The 19,288-nt window shown below is 34.7% G+C and overlaps 3 protein-coding genes across 3 annotated transcripts; 2 read left to right on the forward strand and 1 right to left on the reverse strand.

The window, feature by feature from the left end:
- Positions 1 to 104: 104 nt before the first annotated feature.
- Positions 105 to 906, forward strand: LOAG_02776 (F-box domain-containing protein; the record flags this gene model as incomplete). Its single annotated transcript, XM_003138313.1, has 4 exons — positions 105 to 193; positions 294 to 411; positions 508 to 558; positions 682 to 906. The coding sequence occupies 4 exons, from the start codon at positions 105 to 107 to the stop codon at positions 904 to 906; spliced, it is 483 nt and encodes a 160-aa protein (XP_003138361.1).
- Positions 907 to 1,528: 622 nt separating this feature from the next.
- Positions 1,529 to 5,001, forward strand: LOAG_02777 (hypothetical protein). Its single transcript, XM_020446122.1, has 8 exons — positions 1,529 to 1,596; positions 1,825 to 1,904; positions 2,109 to 2,308; positions 2,582 to 2,750; positions 3,178 to 3,371; positions 3,597 to 3,680; positions 4,145 to 4,262; positions 4,764 to 5,001. The coding sequence occupies exons 1-8, from the start codon at positions 1,557 to 1,559 to the stop codon at positions 4,986 to 4,988; spliced, it is 1,110 nt and encodes a 369-aa protein (XP_020303496.1). The 5' UTR covers positions 1,529 to 1,556; the 3' UTR covers positions 4,989 to 5,001.
- Positions 5,002 to 5,390: 389 nt separating this feature from the next.
- LOAG_17161 (DEAD box polypeptide 27) lies at positions 5,391 to 18,834 on the reverse strand. The gene is made up of 16 exons (XM_020449821.1): positions 18,656 to 18,834; positions 18,112 to 18,202; positions 17,408 to 17,560; positions 17,064 to 17,206; positions 16,608 to 16,826; positions 16,244 to 16,304; positions 8,551 to 8,675; positions 8,249 to 8,374; positions 7,729 to 7,870; positions 7,567 to 7,667; positions 7,189 to 7,323; positions 6,882 to 7,065; positions 6,589 to 6,780; positions 6,281 to 6,327; positions 5,703 to 5,902; positions 5,391 to 5,615 (listed from the first exon to the last, which is right to left on the reverse strand). The coding sequence occupies exons 1-16, from the start codon at positions 18,728 to 18,730 to the stop codon at positions 5,555 to 5,557; spliced, it is 2,055 nt and encodes a 684-aa protein (XP_020306592.1). The 5' UTR covers positions 18,731 to 18,834; the 3' UTR covers positions 5,391 to 5,554.
- Positions 18,835 to 19,288: the final 454 nt, after the last annotated feature.

The following is a 19,288-nucleotide window of genomic DNA, read 5'->3' on the forward strand; positions in this document are numbered from 1 at the left end:
AATAACAAAGGTATGATGACCTTTTGAAAGAGCCACATAAGATAACCTGTCGTTCTGAAGAGAACTACACCTGAGGCAGTTGTAATTAAGTTATCGCTTGCAGAATGGATAAACTGACAGAATCGCCAGGGCGATATCGGCCGCTATCGCGCAAATATGATACGATTGATAGAAGATACAAATTTTTCAAAGCGTAAATTTTCCTTTTACTACGAAAGACGAAGAATGAAATCTACATCGTAAGACTGATTTCTCCAATTATCAGTACATCTCTACAAAGTTCATAGTTTCAGGAACAGCGCTGCCTGTTTGCAGATGCACTACCCACTACTGAAAGACGAAATGGGGAGACACATCTGTCAAGTAGTTTCTTCATTTTCAGAACCTTATGCGGGTGATTTTGAGCGCCAGGTATTTCCAGCTTCTAAGCATACAGATTCGTTCAAATTCATTCAACTTATGGTATCGTAGTGGTAACGAAGGGATAATAATTTCCAGTCTTTTCAGATTTTGAAAGAAAGGGAAGACGATAACCGTAAGAAATTTGGAAACAAGCAGGTATTTTAATGCTGAGCACATATATTTTATGAAGATGTAATAACAAATTTATTTGCTATGTGAGAGCTTCTTTTTACTGCCTTTAGAAAACTTCCACAAAACAAGTGTCGATAACTTATTCAGGAAGTACTCACCACAGTAAACGATTTACCGGATGATATATTGCTGATTATATTTGGGTACTGTCATCCGATCGATCTGATTAATTGTTTCTCTTTGGTTTCTCGCCGTTGGAATAATTTAGCAAATCATTCTACTCTCTTGAGCGAAGTTCGGGTTCTGGTTACTTACCGTACGTTGGCATACAAAAGCGTAAAAAGATTTTTCGCTAAGGTTGATGTTATTTAGTCTTATCTGATTTTTAACAGCTTATTTTATTTATAATTAAACAGTCGAATTGTAATTTCGTCCCTTCTCAAAAACAATATATAGTTGCTCGAATATTTACACTTTTCGGATATTATAGATTACTAATACCATCTCTCGTATAGCTACAAATGCTTGGGTACAAAGTGGAATCAAAAGTTGTTCAAACATCATTTTTCAGTTTAAATGGTTTTTCAGAACAGAATTAAAATCTTCAGAATAAAAATCAGGTTTCTGCATTATTTAGAACATCCAGATGCCTGTTTTTTGATCTTTATGAAGTGAGAAACAGAAACAGTGGACGAAAGAAATAGTTAAGAAAAGATGTGAAGGCTGATAGAAAGTTGTTTTAAAAAGTTTTGCAGAAGTTAGCAATCGTGAGCATGTTATATTGAAGACATGACATGAAATTCTAAATCTTGAAGATTCCAGCAAGTGGGTTTAAGCGCGAGTAAGAGTTGGGATTAAATTTTCACTTCATTTCACTTCCCTCTATGGTCAATATTTGTACTTTTGAGTTATGCTTGCGTGTATATTTTTCTTCCTAGAATTCGCACCATTTCCGCAAACTGTGCATTGATTGTACGGTGACATTACCGTCCACCCAAGTTAATGAATTATTCGATGTTTGCATGCCCAACGTCACTCATCTCGATATCAGTTCTTTTGATGGTTATCCGTTTACTTTCCTTTAGGAATTTTGAACGAAAGTTGTTTAAAAAAAATATTTTTCTTCCTAAATAACTTCCCTTAAAATTAATTTGTATAGAGCAGTGGCAGTGCTTAATGTATTTTGGAAAATGTTCATTAAAGGGAACACCACTGAGAACAGAATTCATGTAAATTAAAGAAATGATGACATTTAACATGTTGGAATTCCAATCAGCAAGACTTTTACAGAAATGAATGCAACACTGCTGAAGAAATTATCCAAATGTTTTCCCAATCTTGATACATTGCATATGGAAGGAGTCAAACGAGTATGACTTATGTACTTATATTAAGAATTATCTGGCAAACAGATTAGATGTGAAAAACAGATTAGATTTTTCTTAGACATTGTCATAAAAAATGAAAATTTACTTAATGCTATTTCTGTTCAACTCTCTCGTTTAATGCATTGCAAACTTTGAAAAAGCAGCTGGTTTATAAGATTTTTATGATTTCAAATGTTAGCGTTGCAGTGTTCCTCCCGCATTCAATGTCCAGAGGAATGGAATCAAATGTTGAAGTTGTTATTTGAAGATGAAAACACCTTTCCGAAAATGGAGAATTTTTTTATTGGTGATATGAATGAATATTGGGATGGAGCTGACATGAAATTATTGTCTTGGAAACGACCGTTGAAAGTACTGCATATTGAAAATGGGGCGGCTAGAGTCAAGTAAATTTTTTTCCGAAAATTACTTCATGGCTGTTACGGTTGATTTATTTGGACAGTCCGAAATTCGTTTAATATGACTCAGGAGTAGAACAACTGAAGCTATCCACTTTTTTCCAGAATTTTGAGAAGTTTAAGTATGGTAGCATAACATTTATTATTGGATAGAATCGTTATTAAGTTCTATCCCTATATAGTCACTGGAAAACTAGCTTAGAAATAACGGTTCCTTCAGTCAGTTCGGAATAGTTTAATACAATTCGTGTTATTTATTAGCTTCTACGAGATCAGAACTTCTCCATGGCGATTAACACTTACTGAGCTCTATCTTGGGTATTTCATCACGAATCACGATTTTCGCTATATTGGTCTTTTACATAATTTGAAACTTTTGTCTTTGGATATGTGTCTTTATACAGATGATGAGGATATTTTGCATCTTAAGGCAAGTGAAATCTTTAAAATCTCTAACATTCTGCTAAATCAATCTGATCCGATATTGGAGTGGCAATAGTTGAAGGAATAAAAACAAAGAATTTCTCCACAAGCTTCAAGTTAAGACTGCAGTGTTGCGTGTTGATTATTAGCCACCGGATTTCATGGAGATAGTCCTTCAAGAACATGGGTCTCCGAGCATGGTGCTTAGCTTGCCTTTTGCAAAATTTTTGTCGTGACGCAGAAATGTGTTGACTTACTCACCGCTACTAGTGGCATAATTTAGCCTTTCGAGTTGTAGTATGAAAGGGAGTGTATCCTCCTTTTTTTGTTTCTGAAAGTTTAGATTTGTCCATTCTAACAGATTTCAGTTTTATTACATTAAAACATAACTACATTACTGGATCAGATTTTACTGTTGGTGTCCTGATTTGCAGAATTTATGCAATCTGGAGGAGTTTCGTTTAGCATGTGGTGACCAATACTGCAATCTTAGTACAGAAGGAATGATTGACTTATTTACGTTACCAGATAAAGAACCGGAAAAATCATTCCCGTATAAACTTAGAAACCTAGCTCTCACCGAGTTTCAGATGTGCAATGCGGAACTTGTAAAGGTTATTGCCCAAAGGTATGTTTTGTTGTCTTTCACTGTTAATCAGATGGTCTAAGTAGTTTTGCTGGAGTTTGAAAGAAGTCTCAAAGTGATGTAGTGAAGTAATTTGTAACAAGGAAATGAGAAAAAGCAATATGTTCTAGTATCCAATTGGTTTTATTTGCTAATAATAGCATAAATGAGAGAAAAATAGGGTATGATCATAACCCGAAAGCTTATATAATAAAGTGACAAGTTTAGTTGTCCAAAACTGCGAACCCTCAATTTGCAACGCAATGAGTTTATGGGCAACAATATCGTTCAGTTCGTTATCAAAAACTTCAAGTAATTCATTTATTTTCTCTATTTCTTACGCACTTTTTATACTTCCTGCATGTAAAATTGATTCTGTTATTAACATTAGTAATTGTGCTCGTCTGTTCCCTGAACCTCTTTGATGCAAATTCCCTATGGTGAAGAATGATACAAGCTTATGGGTAAGCGTATTTTACTTATGATTATAATTCAAAATGACTTGAAAATGATTTAGTTCGAACCTTATTCCACGCTTCACTTCTTTATTTATTCTTGGGCACTGAAAATGGAATTCCTATAGCCAGGGCGATTAATGTACGTCTACAGAACTTTGTTATAAAAGTAAAATTCTGAAAACTTAAATCATTTTTTAGAGGCTGGGATGCATTTCTTAGTCTTGAAGACTTTGGTTTTTGATATATGGAACTGTTGTTCCATCATTTGTGTAGCTGTTCTTTTCTTGGTATTTCTTTTTTCGAACAGTCTCATTTCAGTGATTTGGTCTTGCTAGATTTGAGCAAAATCGGCGAGTTCTATGAAGATGAAGTCTGGGATAATCTATGTGATGAGAGTCTACCAAATTTACGTTTCTTGAGACTTCATGACAATAAGGTAGAGCTTTATTATCAACGGAAGAATTCTGTGGAATTGTTATAGTGAAATGAATAGATGAACTGAGTCACGCTTAAGAATTATTGAGATTTCGAATTTGCAAATTTCTAATACATAAAACTGTTGTGCAACAATTTCAACATTATCCATTAAAAACTTGCGAATCTGAAATCTCGTAGCGACAACATGATCATCTCACTGTTTAGAAACCTATGTCTGGGACCATCCAACAGTTATTGGTGGGACTTCTGGAAGGATAGGACGAGATTAATGAATTGTGTTTGGATTGCATTGCATAAGTGCACTCGTCATTCATTATCCAAAACTAAACAGAGATACAGAGAAACCCAGAAATTTCTAGGGGCACGAAGATCGTAATTCCTTTCGAAGTCTTATTAGGAAAAAAAACTGTCTGATGTCTGATGGTCCATGGTAATTATCATAAGTGACTTCGCAATTGATATGAACAAACATAGGCGTCAAAAAATGGAATTTTTTTAGGCAGACATTGCGATATTACAACGCCTGAATTTGAAACGTCCTAGATTGTTGATTACAGTTAAAATGAATCATTTTATTAACTGGACCGAAACAGAAAATGGTTACGTCTTCCATGACACATACGATGGCGATATCGACGCGATTATGAACGATTTATCTCAAATAGATGGGTTCGGGTGTTGTGGCACGGTAACTCACTTCCCATCGTCATTCATTTCGGCTTAAAAATATTATGCGCTATGATTTCCTGTCGATTTTTCGAAATGGACTGTGGCGAAACAAGGTAGAGAGAAAACTGTAATTCTAATTTGTTTTTTGATCCATCAGTGTTATTCTCCATTCTTTCCTTTTGTGTTGGTGATATAGCCTTTTTTAACCAGTTACATTAGAAATGTTATTGTTATCATTTGTTAAATTTTACTAGAAGAAACATCTATAATCTACTTGAATAAAAGTTTTCGTATATGTACTTCAAGTGTCAATTGCACCTGACAGCGTCGAATGATTATAGGGAGATCCAGGTTTCCTTTGGGAAACAATATATTTGGATCGTAAAACTGAATTATTTTACAAATTATATCATGTGATTTCCATTCACATGACGGTACGATTTAGAACATATATTAAGCTTCTTTTACCAATGAATGAATCGTTCTTGGTAAGCACATTTCACTGGTTAACGATAACGAGTCAATATTCATGATGTACGCTTCGAACTATAGTGTTAAAACAGTCTTCAATTTTGGACTCAACATTTACCAGAAAGACTGTAACTTTAAGACAAGGTCATTTTAAAATTTGATTCTTCGTGCTTTTTTCATCTTCGCTGCTTTGAAATCTGCATCTTCAGGCCTGCAACCAGGGGATTTCGAGATATCACGAGGGTTCAAACAGTTACCAATACTTTCATCTCAAAGATAAAATTTCAACTTCACTTACCCATATCTAAATCGTTTTACCGCTTTCTTTCTCACGTCTGTTAATTCATTTGTGAACGAACTTCCTGACTTCTGTTTGTTCTTTTCTCTATTCGCAAAACGATCATGATTTTCCCCAACTGCTCGTAACTTTCTCCCCTTCCTTGCACGTTTCGCTGCACGCACTTGAAATTCAGCTATTCGCTGAGCTCGTAATTCTTCCTGTACGATAATGTTTTGGTAAGAGAATAATCACCAAGGAATTATTTATAAAGTAGGAACAATTAAGCATGAATAATACAATGAATTGTAAAACTATAAGCAAGAGGTAACGAAAAACATCCAGTGGCATAGGGGAGATTAATTTCAATAGATTAGATTATTGACACTGAAAAGCCGTGATGAATAATCACCAAAGTAACGATGGAAGGTATTACTCATCTGGAGCATTCTACTCCACAGGCTGAAAACAACAAAGCCTGTATAGACGTGGCCGCTACAATAATATTTTACAGTAATTTTTCTCATCCTCCCTTAATGAAAACTGTTTCCAAATGCCTCATCCCTCTTCGCGAAAAACCAATCCAGAAAAAACTCTACCTCATTTCCATCGTCATCTGCATCATAATTCTTACTCTTCTTTCTATCTGGAAAAAAGAAAGTTGCTTCACACAATATTATGATAAAATCTTCATTAGACACATACAGCATATCTTCCCTACTCCTTTTTTTAGCTCTTTGTGAGGAAAATATGAGATATAAGCTCTCAGATGAACTAACAATCTAGATTGGAGATTTGAAAGTTTCTATACCGGTACTACTTTAAAGTACTAATATTTCATTTAAGTTAGCATTATTACGAAGTTGACAGCTAAATTTTGGAAGAGCTCAAATGCAAAATATCTTACCTTCCACATTAATTAACGGCTTCCGCAATTTTATCCAACATCGTTTCTCCACATTCCCTTCCAATTTTGTTTTACCTCTTTGTAACTCCTCCTGCGCAAGTCGCAGAGTTCTTTCTACTTCTTCCTCTTGTCTAATTCTTTCAATACTCTCTTCCAAACTCTCAATCCTGTTTTTATAAGCTTCGACGACATCTGTAATGAAGAAAAATCCCTTCTCTTAGAATAAGAATTATATTATGATGAAACTCGATGGGAGAATCGCATGAAAATTTAAAAAAGATTAAAAAACTGACTAGCACTGATCAGCCGTTGCTTCAAACAACCTCCTCCTTTATTCGATGCTATAATTTCTTTCAGAATTTTTCGTTCACTTTCACCCACCAAAGAAATGGATCGTCCTACACGACCTGCTCGAGCAGTTCGACCAACTCGATGAACGTACTGCTTCAACGTACTGGGCATATCCATATTAATGACCTACTTGCGAAATCATTGGTTAACATGAAGATTAACGCCTCAATCAATAACGTGGCAGCCAACGAGCGGAATTTAATTAAGATGTATGACTATCTACCTCGCATTTTTGCAAAAAAAACTTACTGTCTTGACACCTTCTACGTCAAGTCCTCTAGCTGCGAGATCTGTCGAAACTAGCACATCAAGTTCAGCTTTTTTAAATCGAAACAATGCCTCAACACGTTGTCTTTGTGTTAAGCCACTGTGGAGTTGACCGACCTTACGAAATTAAATCTGATAAATCACCGCTAAGCTTTGAACATTGTAGCTTCATCCACCAGATAATTTTTTAATTCAGTATTCAAAATAAAAAAGCAACTCATTTGAATGGTTTATGCAGGTACAAATTCAGATAATAGGACTTCTTTTAGACATTCCAATAAATAATTGCCATTATATAACATTCAGGTGAATGTTGCATAATGGCAATGTATTTAAACAAAAAAACTCCAAACAACTTACCTTAACTCCCAGAAGACCCAGTACAATATGGAGTCGCCGGCAAGTTCTCTTCGTTTTCACGAATATTATTGTGTGGTCAGGAAAATTCCGTGTGACTAGACCTAAAAAAACTACATGATAAGGAATTTCAGGAATATTCAAAAAACCAAAAACTAGTACTACCTGCTACAATACATTCCCGATCGGTTTCATGGCTTTCCCGTATACGTACAAATTCCTGCCGAAGATTCAGAGCTGTTTCTGTATTACCAGTGATGAATAATTTCACCGGATTTTTTAATGAGACAGCTGCCAACTCTTCGACCTTAAAATATTGTTCAATTGACTCGGTGAATCAAAGAGTACATCAAAGACGTTATATTAAAAACAAAACTCTTACAATAGACTGCATATAAGCAAACCTCTGATTCACGGCAAACTAAACTGGTAAAGGTTGCTAAATTGGCTGCAAGAGTCAGAACTTACCCTCTACGTTTTCAATCTAAACCACCTTTTAATGTATACGACAAAAAAAAAAAAAAAAAAAATTAATTCACTTTATTATTTTTTTTCCCATTCCTAAATAACACTATGAATATTATGAACGACCATCATCTATCCTTCCCAGTGCTGCACATTAATTAGCACGAAATAATTTGACATAAATTCAATAAATTCAAAGCATAAAGATTTCGAAACATACTTGATCTGTCATAGTGGCTGAAAACAGCATCGTCTGTCTATTTTGCGCACATAAATGTATGATTTCTTTCATTTGATCAGCGAAAGCTTCATCCAGCATTCGATCTGCTTCGTCCAGTACCAAAATCTTCAAAAAGCGAAAGATTCTTAAGGTACTAGGAACTGGGAAATCAGATCGTCGAAAACCCACCATACTTATTCATTCCTCACACTATACCCCGCAAAGAAATGTAAAAATGATCTATGATTTCCGACATTTTTAAAGTAAAATGAATTTTAAAAAAACAGCATTAGAAAAAGTACTTCGACATTAACAAGTGAGAAATTAGGTGCATTATGTAGATGATCAATCAGTCGTCCTGGTGTAGCAATTACAATATCGGGACGTTGTCGCAATGCTGCTTCCTGAGTTTTCAAATCCAAACCACCTTTAATGTATACGTTAAAAAAACCGGACAAAACTTAGTATTTTTTCTTTAGAAAGCATAAATAAACTTTTACAGTAACAAAGCAAAAAAATATTACAATCAAATCTAAAAGGATAAAAGTGAGCAAAAAGAACTAAGCGGAAAAGACAGCGAATATCAGTCTAAATATAAAAGACAGAAAAACAAGAGACAGAAATAGCTTAGAGAAGGTCACCAATTAGACTTGAAATTCTTGAAAATAACTTTGTTTTTATAATGTTTCTCCATTTAATATCAGTCATATCGATATTTCCACATTTCTACTACGAAGGAGATATTTATATGCCGAAATGTACCAACACAAAGAATTTCTTTTTTTTCAACTGAATTTATTTGTTTTGTGAGAAAACGATGGAAAACATTTTCTCATTACCACTGCTAAAATGCAGCCGTTAGCATTTTTGTTAACAATTCACTGGTCTTTCACTGGTTCTTTTCTAAACTATAAATGTTAATATATAGTTTTTTTTTTTACTGCATTACAAACATTCGTCATATAAAGTGGTTTGCACTGACTTGAAGACACCTAAAATAAATCGATTATTGTTGTAAGCAGGAGAAGACATGACACTTCAAATTATGAAGACCAGGTAGAATCATCTATTAGGCTATAGCACAGTGATGAGATGCTAACGAATGATATTAGCACCCGTTAAGGACCATTGTAAAAAGGCTAAGATCTTAGTAGTGGTGCTATTAAGACGAGTCTGATACCATAAGAGATTGATATCATAAGATGATCAATAAATATTCATAGTTTATAAATTCAAAGGGAAACATTAACTACAAAAAGAAATCATAGTAGCCACAGGAAGAGAAAAAAGTGCCAGTTAGTATTTACTATGTAAGCTACCTCTCAATTACTCTCAGTCTATGAACTGGTTTCATTTCACCAGAAAGTAGGCAAATTTGTAGAGATACACTTTTCCCAAATTCAATTTAGAACTGTCACACTTATAGGCAGATTTTGTTTTAATTCTCTATAACTTGTTTTAAATATTTTGTAATTGCTGAATGGAACGGTATAAGACATACTTAAGTCAAGGTACATGAAAGCTGCTCATTCCAGTAATTAGGGGAGTTGTTTGCACACAGTTTATCTCAGCATCCTAAAATGTAAGATAAGTCTCTTTTTTTACAATCCCATTTAATTAGCAACTAGAAATAACCAAAATTCTTACCTTCCACACTAATTCACTACTTATTTTCACCTATTCTTAAGACTTCCGAAACGGAAGAAGATTGATTCCATTGGATGTAAAACATTGCAAAAACAAGCAATTTTGTATTGATTTGAAAAATACAAGAAAGTGACATATTATACCGACAAAGTTTTGTTTCAAGTTTTTCTGAAATCCCTTAGCTGGGTAGTAATTACTATCTCAGTTCACTGAAGCGAATCTCTAAAAACGAAAACTAATTAATTCAGTTAATAATTTTATTCACATGGTGATAATAGTGGACGTTACAATATTGGTGAAGATGGAAATGTTGTAATTTTGAAGGTGGAAATGTTCTAATTTTGTAAATTCAATCTCATTCCTAGTTTGTACAGATTAGAAAGATCGAATTAAAAGACAAAAGTTGATTAAAGATTGATGAATACTTAAGGCAGCAAGGCTCATTTCAGGAGCATTGTATGTTGCTAGATGGCTGAAAGTTTTTTTCTTTCTTTTTGGTGTGTGTGTGTTTAGAGAAGCGCACGACTGCAAAATAGCAAAGATTGCAAATCATGATTTTTAACTGATTATTAAATATATGACGGCTATAGAATGAAATCCCTTTTAATTGCCGAGGCTTAGCAGCGTACATTATATTTGTTCCTATCTCCTGCAGATTGTTTAAGAAAACAATCTGCTAGCAATTAAACAATTTTTAAAAATTCTCGGAAACACTGATAATTGAAGAGGAGAAATTTCTTGGTTCCATTTTCCATTGGTGACTAACCGTTGAATCGCCAAAAGAAACCGAAACCTTTATTGAGTACGGCTTTCTAAAAGGTTGGATAAAAGAAACTTTTGGCCATTTAGCAACATACATCAAAGGGCGCCAGTTGTGAAATGAGCCTTAGTGCTTCAAGTATTTATCAAAAGAACTGGAAGGATGACGAAAATTTTGAAAATTTTGGAGCCCATTTATATTAGAACAATAATAATAACGATGACATAACAATAATAATAGCAATACAATTCATTTCCTTTACGTAAAAGAAAAGTGAGAAGAGGTAATGTCTTTATAGCAGAAAAAGTATCGTCCATGGTTTTACTGAACACAACGAAAACTTCAGTAAATTATACCAAAACATCCGTCTATTCTCGACTAACGCTTGTAAAAGAAATGAATTAACGCTTGTAAAAGAAAAAAAAATTATGCTTGTAAAAGAAATGAAGGAAAGTTGTCGGTTAAATAATACGCTACCTCAAATGGACTGTGAGAATGAGGAGCTAGAAGGGAAGGGGATATTTTTCACGGAAGTAACTGCAGAACCTATGAGACCGAAAATTCGAAACAAACATATATAAATTCTGTTTTTGGAACATAAAGAGAGGAAAAAGAAAAAGAATTAAGGGAGGAGAGAGGAACAAGATACAACAGAGGAGTTAAAGAGATGACTGAATCCCATATAATTCCCTTGTAATTTCATTAAAACTTTCAAAACAATCGTCATAATTTGCTGAATTCCGAAGTGCCTTAGATCTTCCCATGCGCTTAAACAAGCAATCTTCCTCCCAACTTGTAAGGAAAAAACTCCAATCCTCTTCTCCTAATCGCCGCCGAGCATTAACTGAACGCCCACCACTTCTCAATTGCCCCAATTTGAATAAAAACCTGTTCCAACCTACTCCCTCGCGATTCGACCCGCATTTCTCATCATCGCTTTGATGACATTCTTTTCACAACTCCTGTTTCTGCTTCATCTCAGACCCTCTCTCAGTACTTTATTCAACTGCTCTTCAATACTTATTCGTCCGTACCTGTCACTACAACAAATTTTCATTCTTGAATACATTTGGCGCCACCCCCTTGCCCCTCCCATTTCACCAGTACTACCACAGCAGTTCAGCAAAACGCAGTGGTAGTAGCAGAAGGCCACAGAAACGGTCCATTTGGCACATTAATACAACTTCTTTGCTCCGGTCATTCCGAATACTCCATCCAACCCGACCTGTGACTCCTTTATTACCAGCGGAAACATCGAAAACATCTATACAATTTCACCGAACGATCGTCCATTTCATCTTAATAGTCCAGTTGTCCCGCCCTCTTTATGTGTCTATTCTCCTTTTCTATAAGATAAAATTTATTCCACAGGACGGGGAAATTTTGCATTTGATCTCATAAAGGATCTTCGATGACTGTTGTGATGGAAAGAAACCAACGAATTTTGCTGTTACTTTGCATTATCTATGGATTGTGGAATATTGGTACTCAATGGACAACAACTTTACTTTCATTCCTGCAGTGGGATACTATTCACGTTAGTTTGATAAATTATGGAGCTTTTCTAAATTTTAATGCAAAAATCGGTACAAGCTTGGCAAAATATAACTACTCCGTCATATATTCGTTCTCGGTGGTTATCAAAAGGACGACAAAATAACAAAAGAAGAGCTAGAATGCCAAATATTTCCTTAAAATTTGTTGATAGGACTGTAGGAGACAGTAAAAAAAATAATCAACTGTTCAATAAGTACAATATGAAGTCATGCAAACAATATTAAATGGCTTAGCTGTGCGCGAAAGCTGTTAAATTTGTTTACCATGACACAAAATGGCTTTTCCATGTCGCGAGGATCATCTCAAAAGTAATGGAAATAAAAACTTGATTCTGCCGAAAATCAGTTCCCAAGTAATTGTTAACTGCAAGAGTACAAAATAAGCTGGAAAAATTACCTAGGAAAATTAGTAAAGATTGGTGAATAAATTTAATAGCTCCTAATTAAGCAAGAACTGTTAATTATTCGATGTAAAAAAAAAGGGTTCTTTTGGAACATATGCAAAGTTTGCGGATTAAATGTAACCGAAATACAAAACATGTATATTTTCGCTAGAATTTGGATTGAAAAAGTCCTTTTCTTCGACTAGATAATAGTTTTTAAAGCTCTTTGATGCTAGAGAAAGATTAAGAAACTTTCTAACGAGGGAAAAAAACAAATTCCAGGTGATGACAATAGTGGACATCGGTTATATCCAATCATTTGGAAGCTTTTGTAATGCAGTCGGTGCCCTTGTAGTCGGACAGGTGAATATTAATATTTTGCAAACAAATCTTTTTTGATGGACGGTATTACAAGATTGGTAAAAGTAAGTGCTATAAAAAACATGCCATCAAAGATGTTTAGATTGCCGACACAGCTGGTCCAAAAACAATGTTTCTATTTTCATCGGTCATTATATCTATCTACTATTCAGCGCTAGCCTTTGCCAAGTGTTGGTACTCATTCTTTTTCCTGCAGGTGATTTTAAAAGCAACAGATATACTTATTCTGATTTGACTGGAACTTTTTAAACAATTACATTTCGCTCCTCTTAACTTCCGACTGATAGCTGACAAAGAATCGCGATTTTTTCCAGAGCGCTCAGACACTGTCTTATTAGGTACGAACTCATGTTAAAAATTAATTTTATCCCTTCATCCGTCTTGTAGACTCCCTTTCATAATTATAATAAAGTAAGACAATCTTATCCGAACGTCAGGACAGGGAAACAATTGACGGAAAACATAAAAATGTAGCACATGTAGGTTAAACTATGTTCATAAGATTATTAACAGTAAAGCATCGTGGTTGGTTAAGGCAAAAATCAATAAGATAAAACCATTTACAGAGTAGATTATCATTATGAGAAGGATTAAGCTGAACTAAAGCAAAATTTTTTCATTAAGTTGCTAAGAGTGGGTTATCAACTGGATGCAACTGCTGAAATGTATCTAGCAACCATTACAACGGAACGTGAAAGAACCAGTGCTCTAATGCGGCTTACTGTACCACAGGTAACCAGTTCAAGAAATTTTTTTCTCATTTGAAGATCATAAGACACAACTACAGATTAGATAAGATTGATCAGATGCAAATTCGAATGGGTAATCACGGAAAGTGATATAAAGGCGACTTGAAGTATTCTGTGGTTCAACAAGGTGTACATTTCATTTCTACCTATTCTTTACTTAAATTTCACCTCAACATTATAGCTGCATATGATCTGCAGGCTTTGGCAATGTTACTGGGTCCGATGTTTGCATCACAGTTAGCAATTAGAACCAGTCTTCGTGCATCACAATTTATTTGTGGTATTGCTTTAATTGCGACGTTAACTCCATTTATTTACTATGTTCTGCCACAGACACACAGTGTGCCCAAGCTCGCTACTGCCCGACTACGTCCGCAGGTAATGGAATCAGATCGGTTGCTCAACTGTTCTATGAATCTGCGCTTGACCTGCGCCTTGCGCCTGCCCGGCGCAGTGTATTTAACAAGTTAGTAAGAGATGTACTGAGTAATTTGCTGATTTGTTCCCCGTGTTTATTGGATTAATCTTACATTTAGGAACTTACAATTACTTTCCTTCAAAATTCTCAAATGCAAAAATAATAAGCTTTGTTTATCTCTTTAAGCTGAGATTGAGAGTTCCACAAAATGTTTTGTTTAAAAGCACCTTTAACATGATTAGAATTCCATGAAATATAATTATATCGATGTTTCTTTCTTAACAGCTATCTTCCCTTGATGTGAAAATAAGTTCTGAAATTACTTTACTAAAATATAAATATCAGTGAGTCATACTTCAAGTTCTACCTTCTTCAGGATTATCTACCAATGATAAAGCATAACGTTGCTCTTCGAGAAGGTATTTTTTTGCGAGGACTGCTTATTGCTGCCTACATTTGCTATGAACTAATATCGAGGAATTTCCTTCTTCGTTCATTCATGCAGGTTATTTTTATCACCACTTTAAAATTTTGAAACCATAGCTCGATTTGCTCAAACCTAAGTTGCATACAAATAACTACGGAACTTATAAAGAAAAGGAACGCGTTATTGAATTTAACATTAATTGACAATAAAGCAAAGTGTCTCGGCAAAAAGAATTTGTACTCTATGTAATACACTGAACAAAAAGAAATAAATGAAGAGGACGATAAGATAGGAAGTCAGACAGCAACTTTTCAAGAGTTGAATAAAATATAATTCAGAAATAAAATTAGGTATTTAATCCTCAAAATTCATAAGCTAAGAAATTTAATAACTTTGCCAGTTTCAATTTATTCATAGTTTCGAATTAATATGATGAAAGAGTCTGATTCCTAAATTTGAGGGCCCAAATGACTCGGCTAAAGTGCTTATTGTAATGGGTGCATCACTACTAGTGGTACAATTTCTTCTATTGCCTTACCTGCAACGACGTTTCTATCCGCGGACAGTACTAATAATTTCACTGACTGGCCTTTCTTGTGCTTATTCATTAGTTAATTTCATCACAAATTTCAATCAGCTACTTGTCGTCATAGCTCTACAGACGTCATGCTATGCTGTTGCATATGCCGAAAGCTATACACAAATCACAAGGTATGTCGGTTTTTAAAATCAAAAGCGCAAATGCCCAAAACTAAATAGCTAACATCATAACATCAAATAATTAATGAAGCAACATTTATACCACATGAGTCTCTAATTAGGAGAAATCACTGACTGTGAACTAACTGCATAGGAAAATCACTGTAAATTAAAAAAACGCGACGAATGGTGTAGTGGTTAAAAGCAACATTTTGTACCATCAGTCTCTAATTCATATCTCCATGTTCACAAAATAATGAGAAAACCATCATAATGTTGTAATGTTGATACTAAGTCAGTTACTTTCATTCGGATGGTGGTATTTCTCGCTTATGCCCAACAGTCATGTAGCATTTTCTTATCGCATCTCAAAATAACTTCGTTGAATCACTATTTTGTTTTTTTTCACATTTACGGTTGCAGTGCTGTAGACATTACCGACTTGGGGAAAGCAACAGGGTTAGCATCAGCGGCTCAATGGATAACACATTTCATAGTTCCAATTTATACATCACATGTGGTGCAATCATGGCACTATACCTATGCATTCTACACCAGTGCACTGCTCTCCATCGGAGCTCTATGTTATATCACTTTAATCGCTAAACATTCAAATGCTCGTGTACGCTCTTTATTACCATCGATTTGTCTAGTATAGTTTATTCTCCAAGACTGGCTACGGTTGTGTTTTATATGCGTGTAACATAAAAAAAGTTTTTCTATGTCCACTACGAAAAAGCGATTCAATCATGAATCTTAAACAGAGAAGCTGCATTAAATCTTCCATATCTTTAACCAAAAAGATCAATTCAAATCTAGCAATAAAAACAGAAGTCTCACTTAAGCGTTCTTCTGAATCAATTACTGGTTTAGCAGAATTTATAATTTCGACAGATATTTTTCACTTAGATGGGTACAAGTGACGCAAAGCATGTAAACTAATATAATCTTCCTATATTTATGAAAAAGACGAACCTGCACACAAACATATATCGATGCGCATGAACTGCGATAACTGTCGACTAACTTGAAATGTCTGCAAGTAATTCAATTTAAAATGATGAACTGCATACCATGTTTGACGAATAAAGTAACCATCCAAGGATTTCGACCCCATATCTCAGTGACTTACAGAAGCGTAAGCGTTATGCTTGCGATATGTTCCAAAAACATCATGCAAGAGGGGAATTTTCGTGCTTCGTACAGATAAATCAGTTCGACTAATACGAACATCCTCGTTCGTACTACTTTTGCTCAGTACACTCCGCAATACAGTAACTCTTCCGATCGTCAGGTCTCTCAATAAAAAACTTGTCCATATCACTAGAATAATCAAAACCTGTATAGCTAATTCTCTTGTTGGTGTCAGTACAACTACTCGAGTCATCGCTTTTTGCTGTGGCCGATATAATAAACGCTCCAAAACGGGTAACATGAAAGCAGCTGTTTTACCAGTTCCTGTTGCAGAACATGCACAGAGATCACGCCCTGCAAGTGCAAGGGGTATGCATGTACTTTGTATTCGAGTAGGTTCAGTAAAACCGCATGCTGTTATGGCCTAAAACAGATGAGAAATTTTCAAGTGACAAGAATTTCGCTTCTATTGAGTCTTTATTTTAAAAACATTAAATATTATGACTAAAATGCATAACAGCAAAAGATTTGAATATAAGAGTTAGAATTTTATATTTTAGAAGATGTAAAGAGGAAATCTGATTTTAAAAGAACGAAGTAAAGGAACGAAACATTCAATTTTAATTCGAATTTGAGAAACTCCATCCAATATGCCAGTTACCTTCAATAGTGCTCTAGAGAGATTCATTTGATCAAAACTAATAGCTGTTTCTGCATTCAGCGCATTAGTACTAGTGGCATTATCGAAAAAACTATCCGTCGCATAACATTTCCTTTTTTTCGCCTGTTTTTCACGAACATTATCTGAAAATTCAAATAACTTATAGAAACTGAAATAAGAAAAAAAAGATGGAACAATCTTTTTTCTTAATGTTGACGAACAGCAAACACATGCCACTTCAGTTTTGCTCGTTTATACTCCTTGCTTATTTTGTATCCATTCTTTTTAGGAAATGTTGGAAACGACGTCAGGAATTTTTCACAAAATCAAAGATGCGAAAGTACCAGAAATATCCTCCATTTCTTGCACGAGTTCAGGAATCTTCTCCGCTAACCCGGAGCTAAAAAGTTTGACGCGTTCTCGTTCAATTTTTTCTTCTAACGTGCTGCTAGTGTCTTTTTTAACATACGGATGCAGGCTTTGCAATATATCAACTTCTGCAAAATCACAAAATACTGGAAAGTTTCCAAATTTAAAACCTCGAAATCACCAGCATATTTCACCGAGAACTCGAAAGATGAAACCATACTTTACGATATTTCTGACTATTTCTTGTGGCTAGACGTTCTACGGATATTATAATAGAATGAATTATTCGAAATAAATCAAAATACAGAAACTAATTTCATCCAATAATAGGTGGGATTCCAAATCATCCGATTAAACTTGTAGTTTTGATCCAGTTTAGGAAATGTTATTAGTGCTTCTCTTTATCTTTTCCACGAAGGACGAGTAGACTTATTATTGTGAGAAAGTAATGTGTTCCGCGTAAAGTTACAAATCGATAATTTGATGAATAGGTTACAGTGAGGGATTGGCAATACTTCGCAACAGAAGCATTACCAATATTTTTCAACACTTTGGAAAGCCAGATTGACCTTTTGAAAGGCCAGAGACGGAAGACCACGGAAAAGTGAGAATAGCGCGAAAACTTAGTGAGATAAGTAAAAAAAAAAGTACAGTGGAACTTCGAATTAGTCCGAATAACCTTTGTCATTTCCACTGATGCAGTCGAATAGAAATCCATCAGCAAAATCCTTGCTTATCCTTTTCTGCAGCTTTTTCTTCACTTCTAATCCCTGTAACGAACAAAGTTTTCCTTATTTTCTCAAAGAAATGTTAACATGGAAAAATCCTTATATCACTTACAAGAAATGTTTGAAAAATGAGGTAAAAATTCTTGGACGGGAAATGCGCAAGAAAATAATGGAGAAAAATGTTTTTACGGAAGCAATCCCTCAACTGCAGAGATCTTTCAAAAAGTATTCCTTATACCACTAAAAATTACCGAGAGCAACTTTTCTGACTAGTTTCAAACAGTTCAAGTAAAGGCAGCTTTTTCATGCAGTCGAAGTTAAATCCCTGCAATCGATATTACTATCTTAGGTTAGGCTAGTTGAAACTGTTATTAGAAACAACATTGTAAACCACTATTTGGTGCATGTATGAAGTGTGAGGTCAAGATACCGCCAGACGACTCTGTGATCATATATGTTGCAAAAACTGAATGAAAAATTGAAAAAAATATCAACCTCATCAATCTCGTCATCTGTTGATTCTATCACGTCTACAACTTCATCGTCTCCAATAGTTGGGGGATACAACATTCTCTGCAAAATTTTTCTGGGTATCGAGATGTTTGGTACTGTTAGCAACGCCTCTACGTCTTGTATTTACGATGAATGAACATCGCCACCTCCCGCGTTCATCTAATGCCATCTGCTAAATGTGAAAGCGACAACCCGAATAAGTATGTACGCCATAAATTATACGGCCCCTCTACGCACGAGGCTCATCTCAGTTAGCTCGTAGGTGTTTGCGACCTAACAAGCGTTTGTATTTGTTTATCGCCTTCATCCATGTTCATTGAGGTCCTCGGTGGTGCTGATGTAAGGAAGTAGGCATAAGGACATTCCACAAGAATATTCTGCTACTCTTTCTTGGGACACTAATTCGATTCGATACAAACAACATTTATGCATTATCGTTATATAACTAACATCCAATTTAATTTCCGTACCTGCTTCGGGGATCAATTGGATAGTCTATATATATATATATATATATATATATATATATATATATATATATATATATATATATATATATATATATATATATATATATATATATATATATATATATATATATATATATATATATAT

This window comes from Loa loa (assembly GCF_000183805.2).
Source record: "Loa loa unplaced genomic scaffold supercont3.46, whole genome shotgun sequence".
NCBI lineage: Eukaryota > Metazoa > Nematoda > Chromadorea > Rhabditida > Onchocercidae > Loa > Loa loa.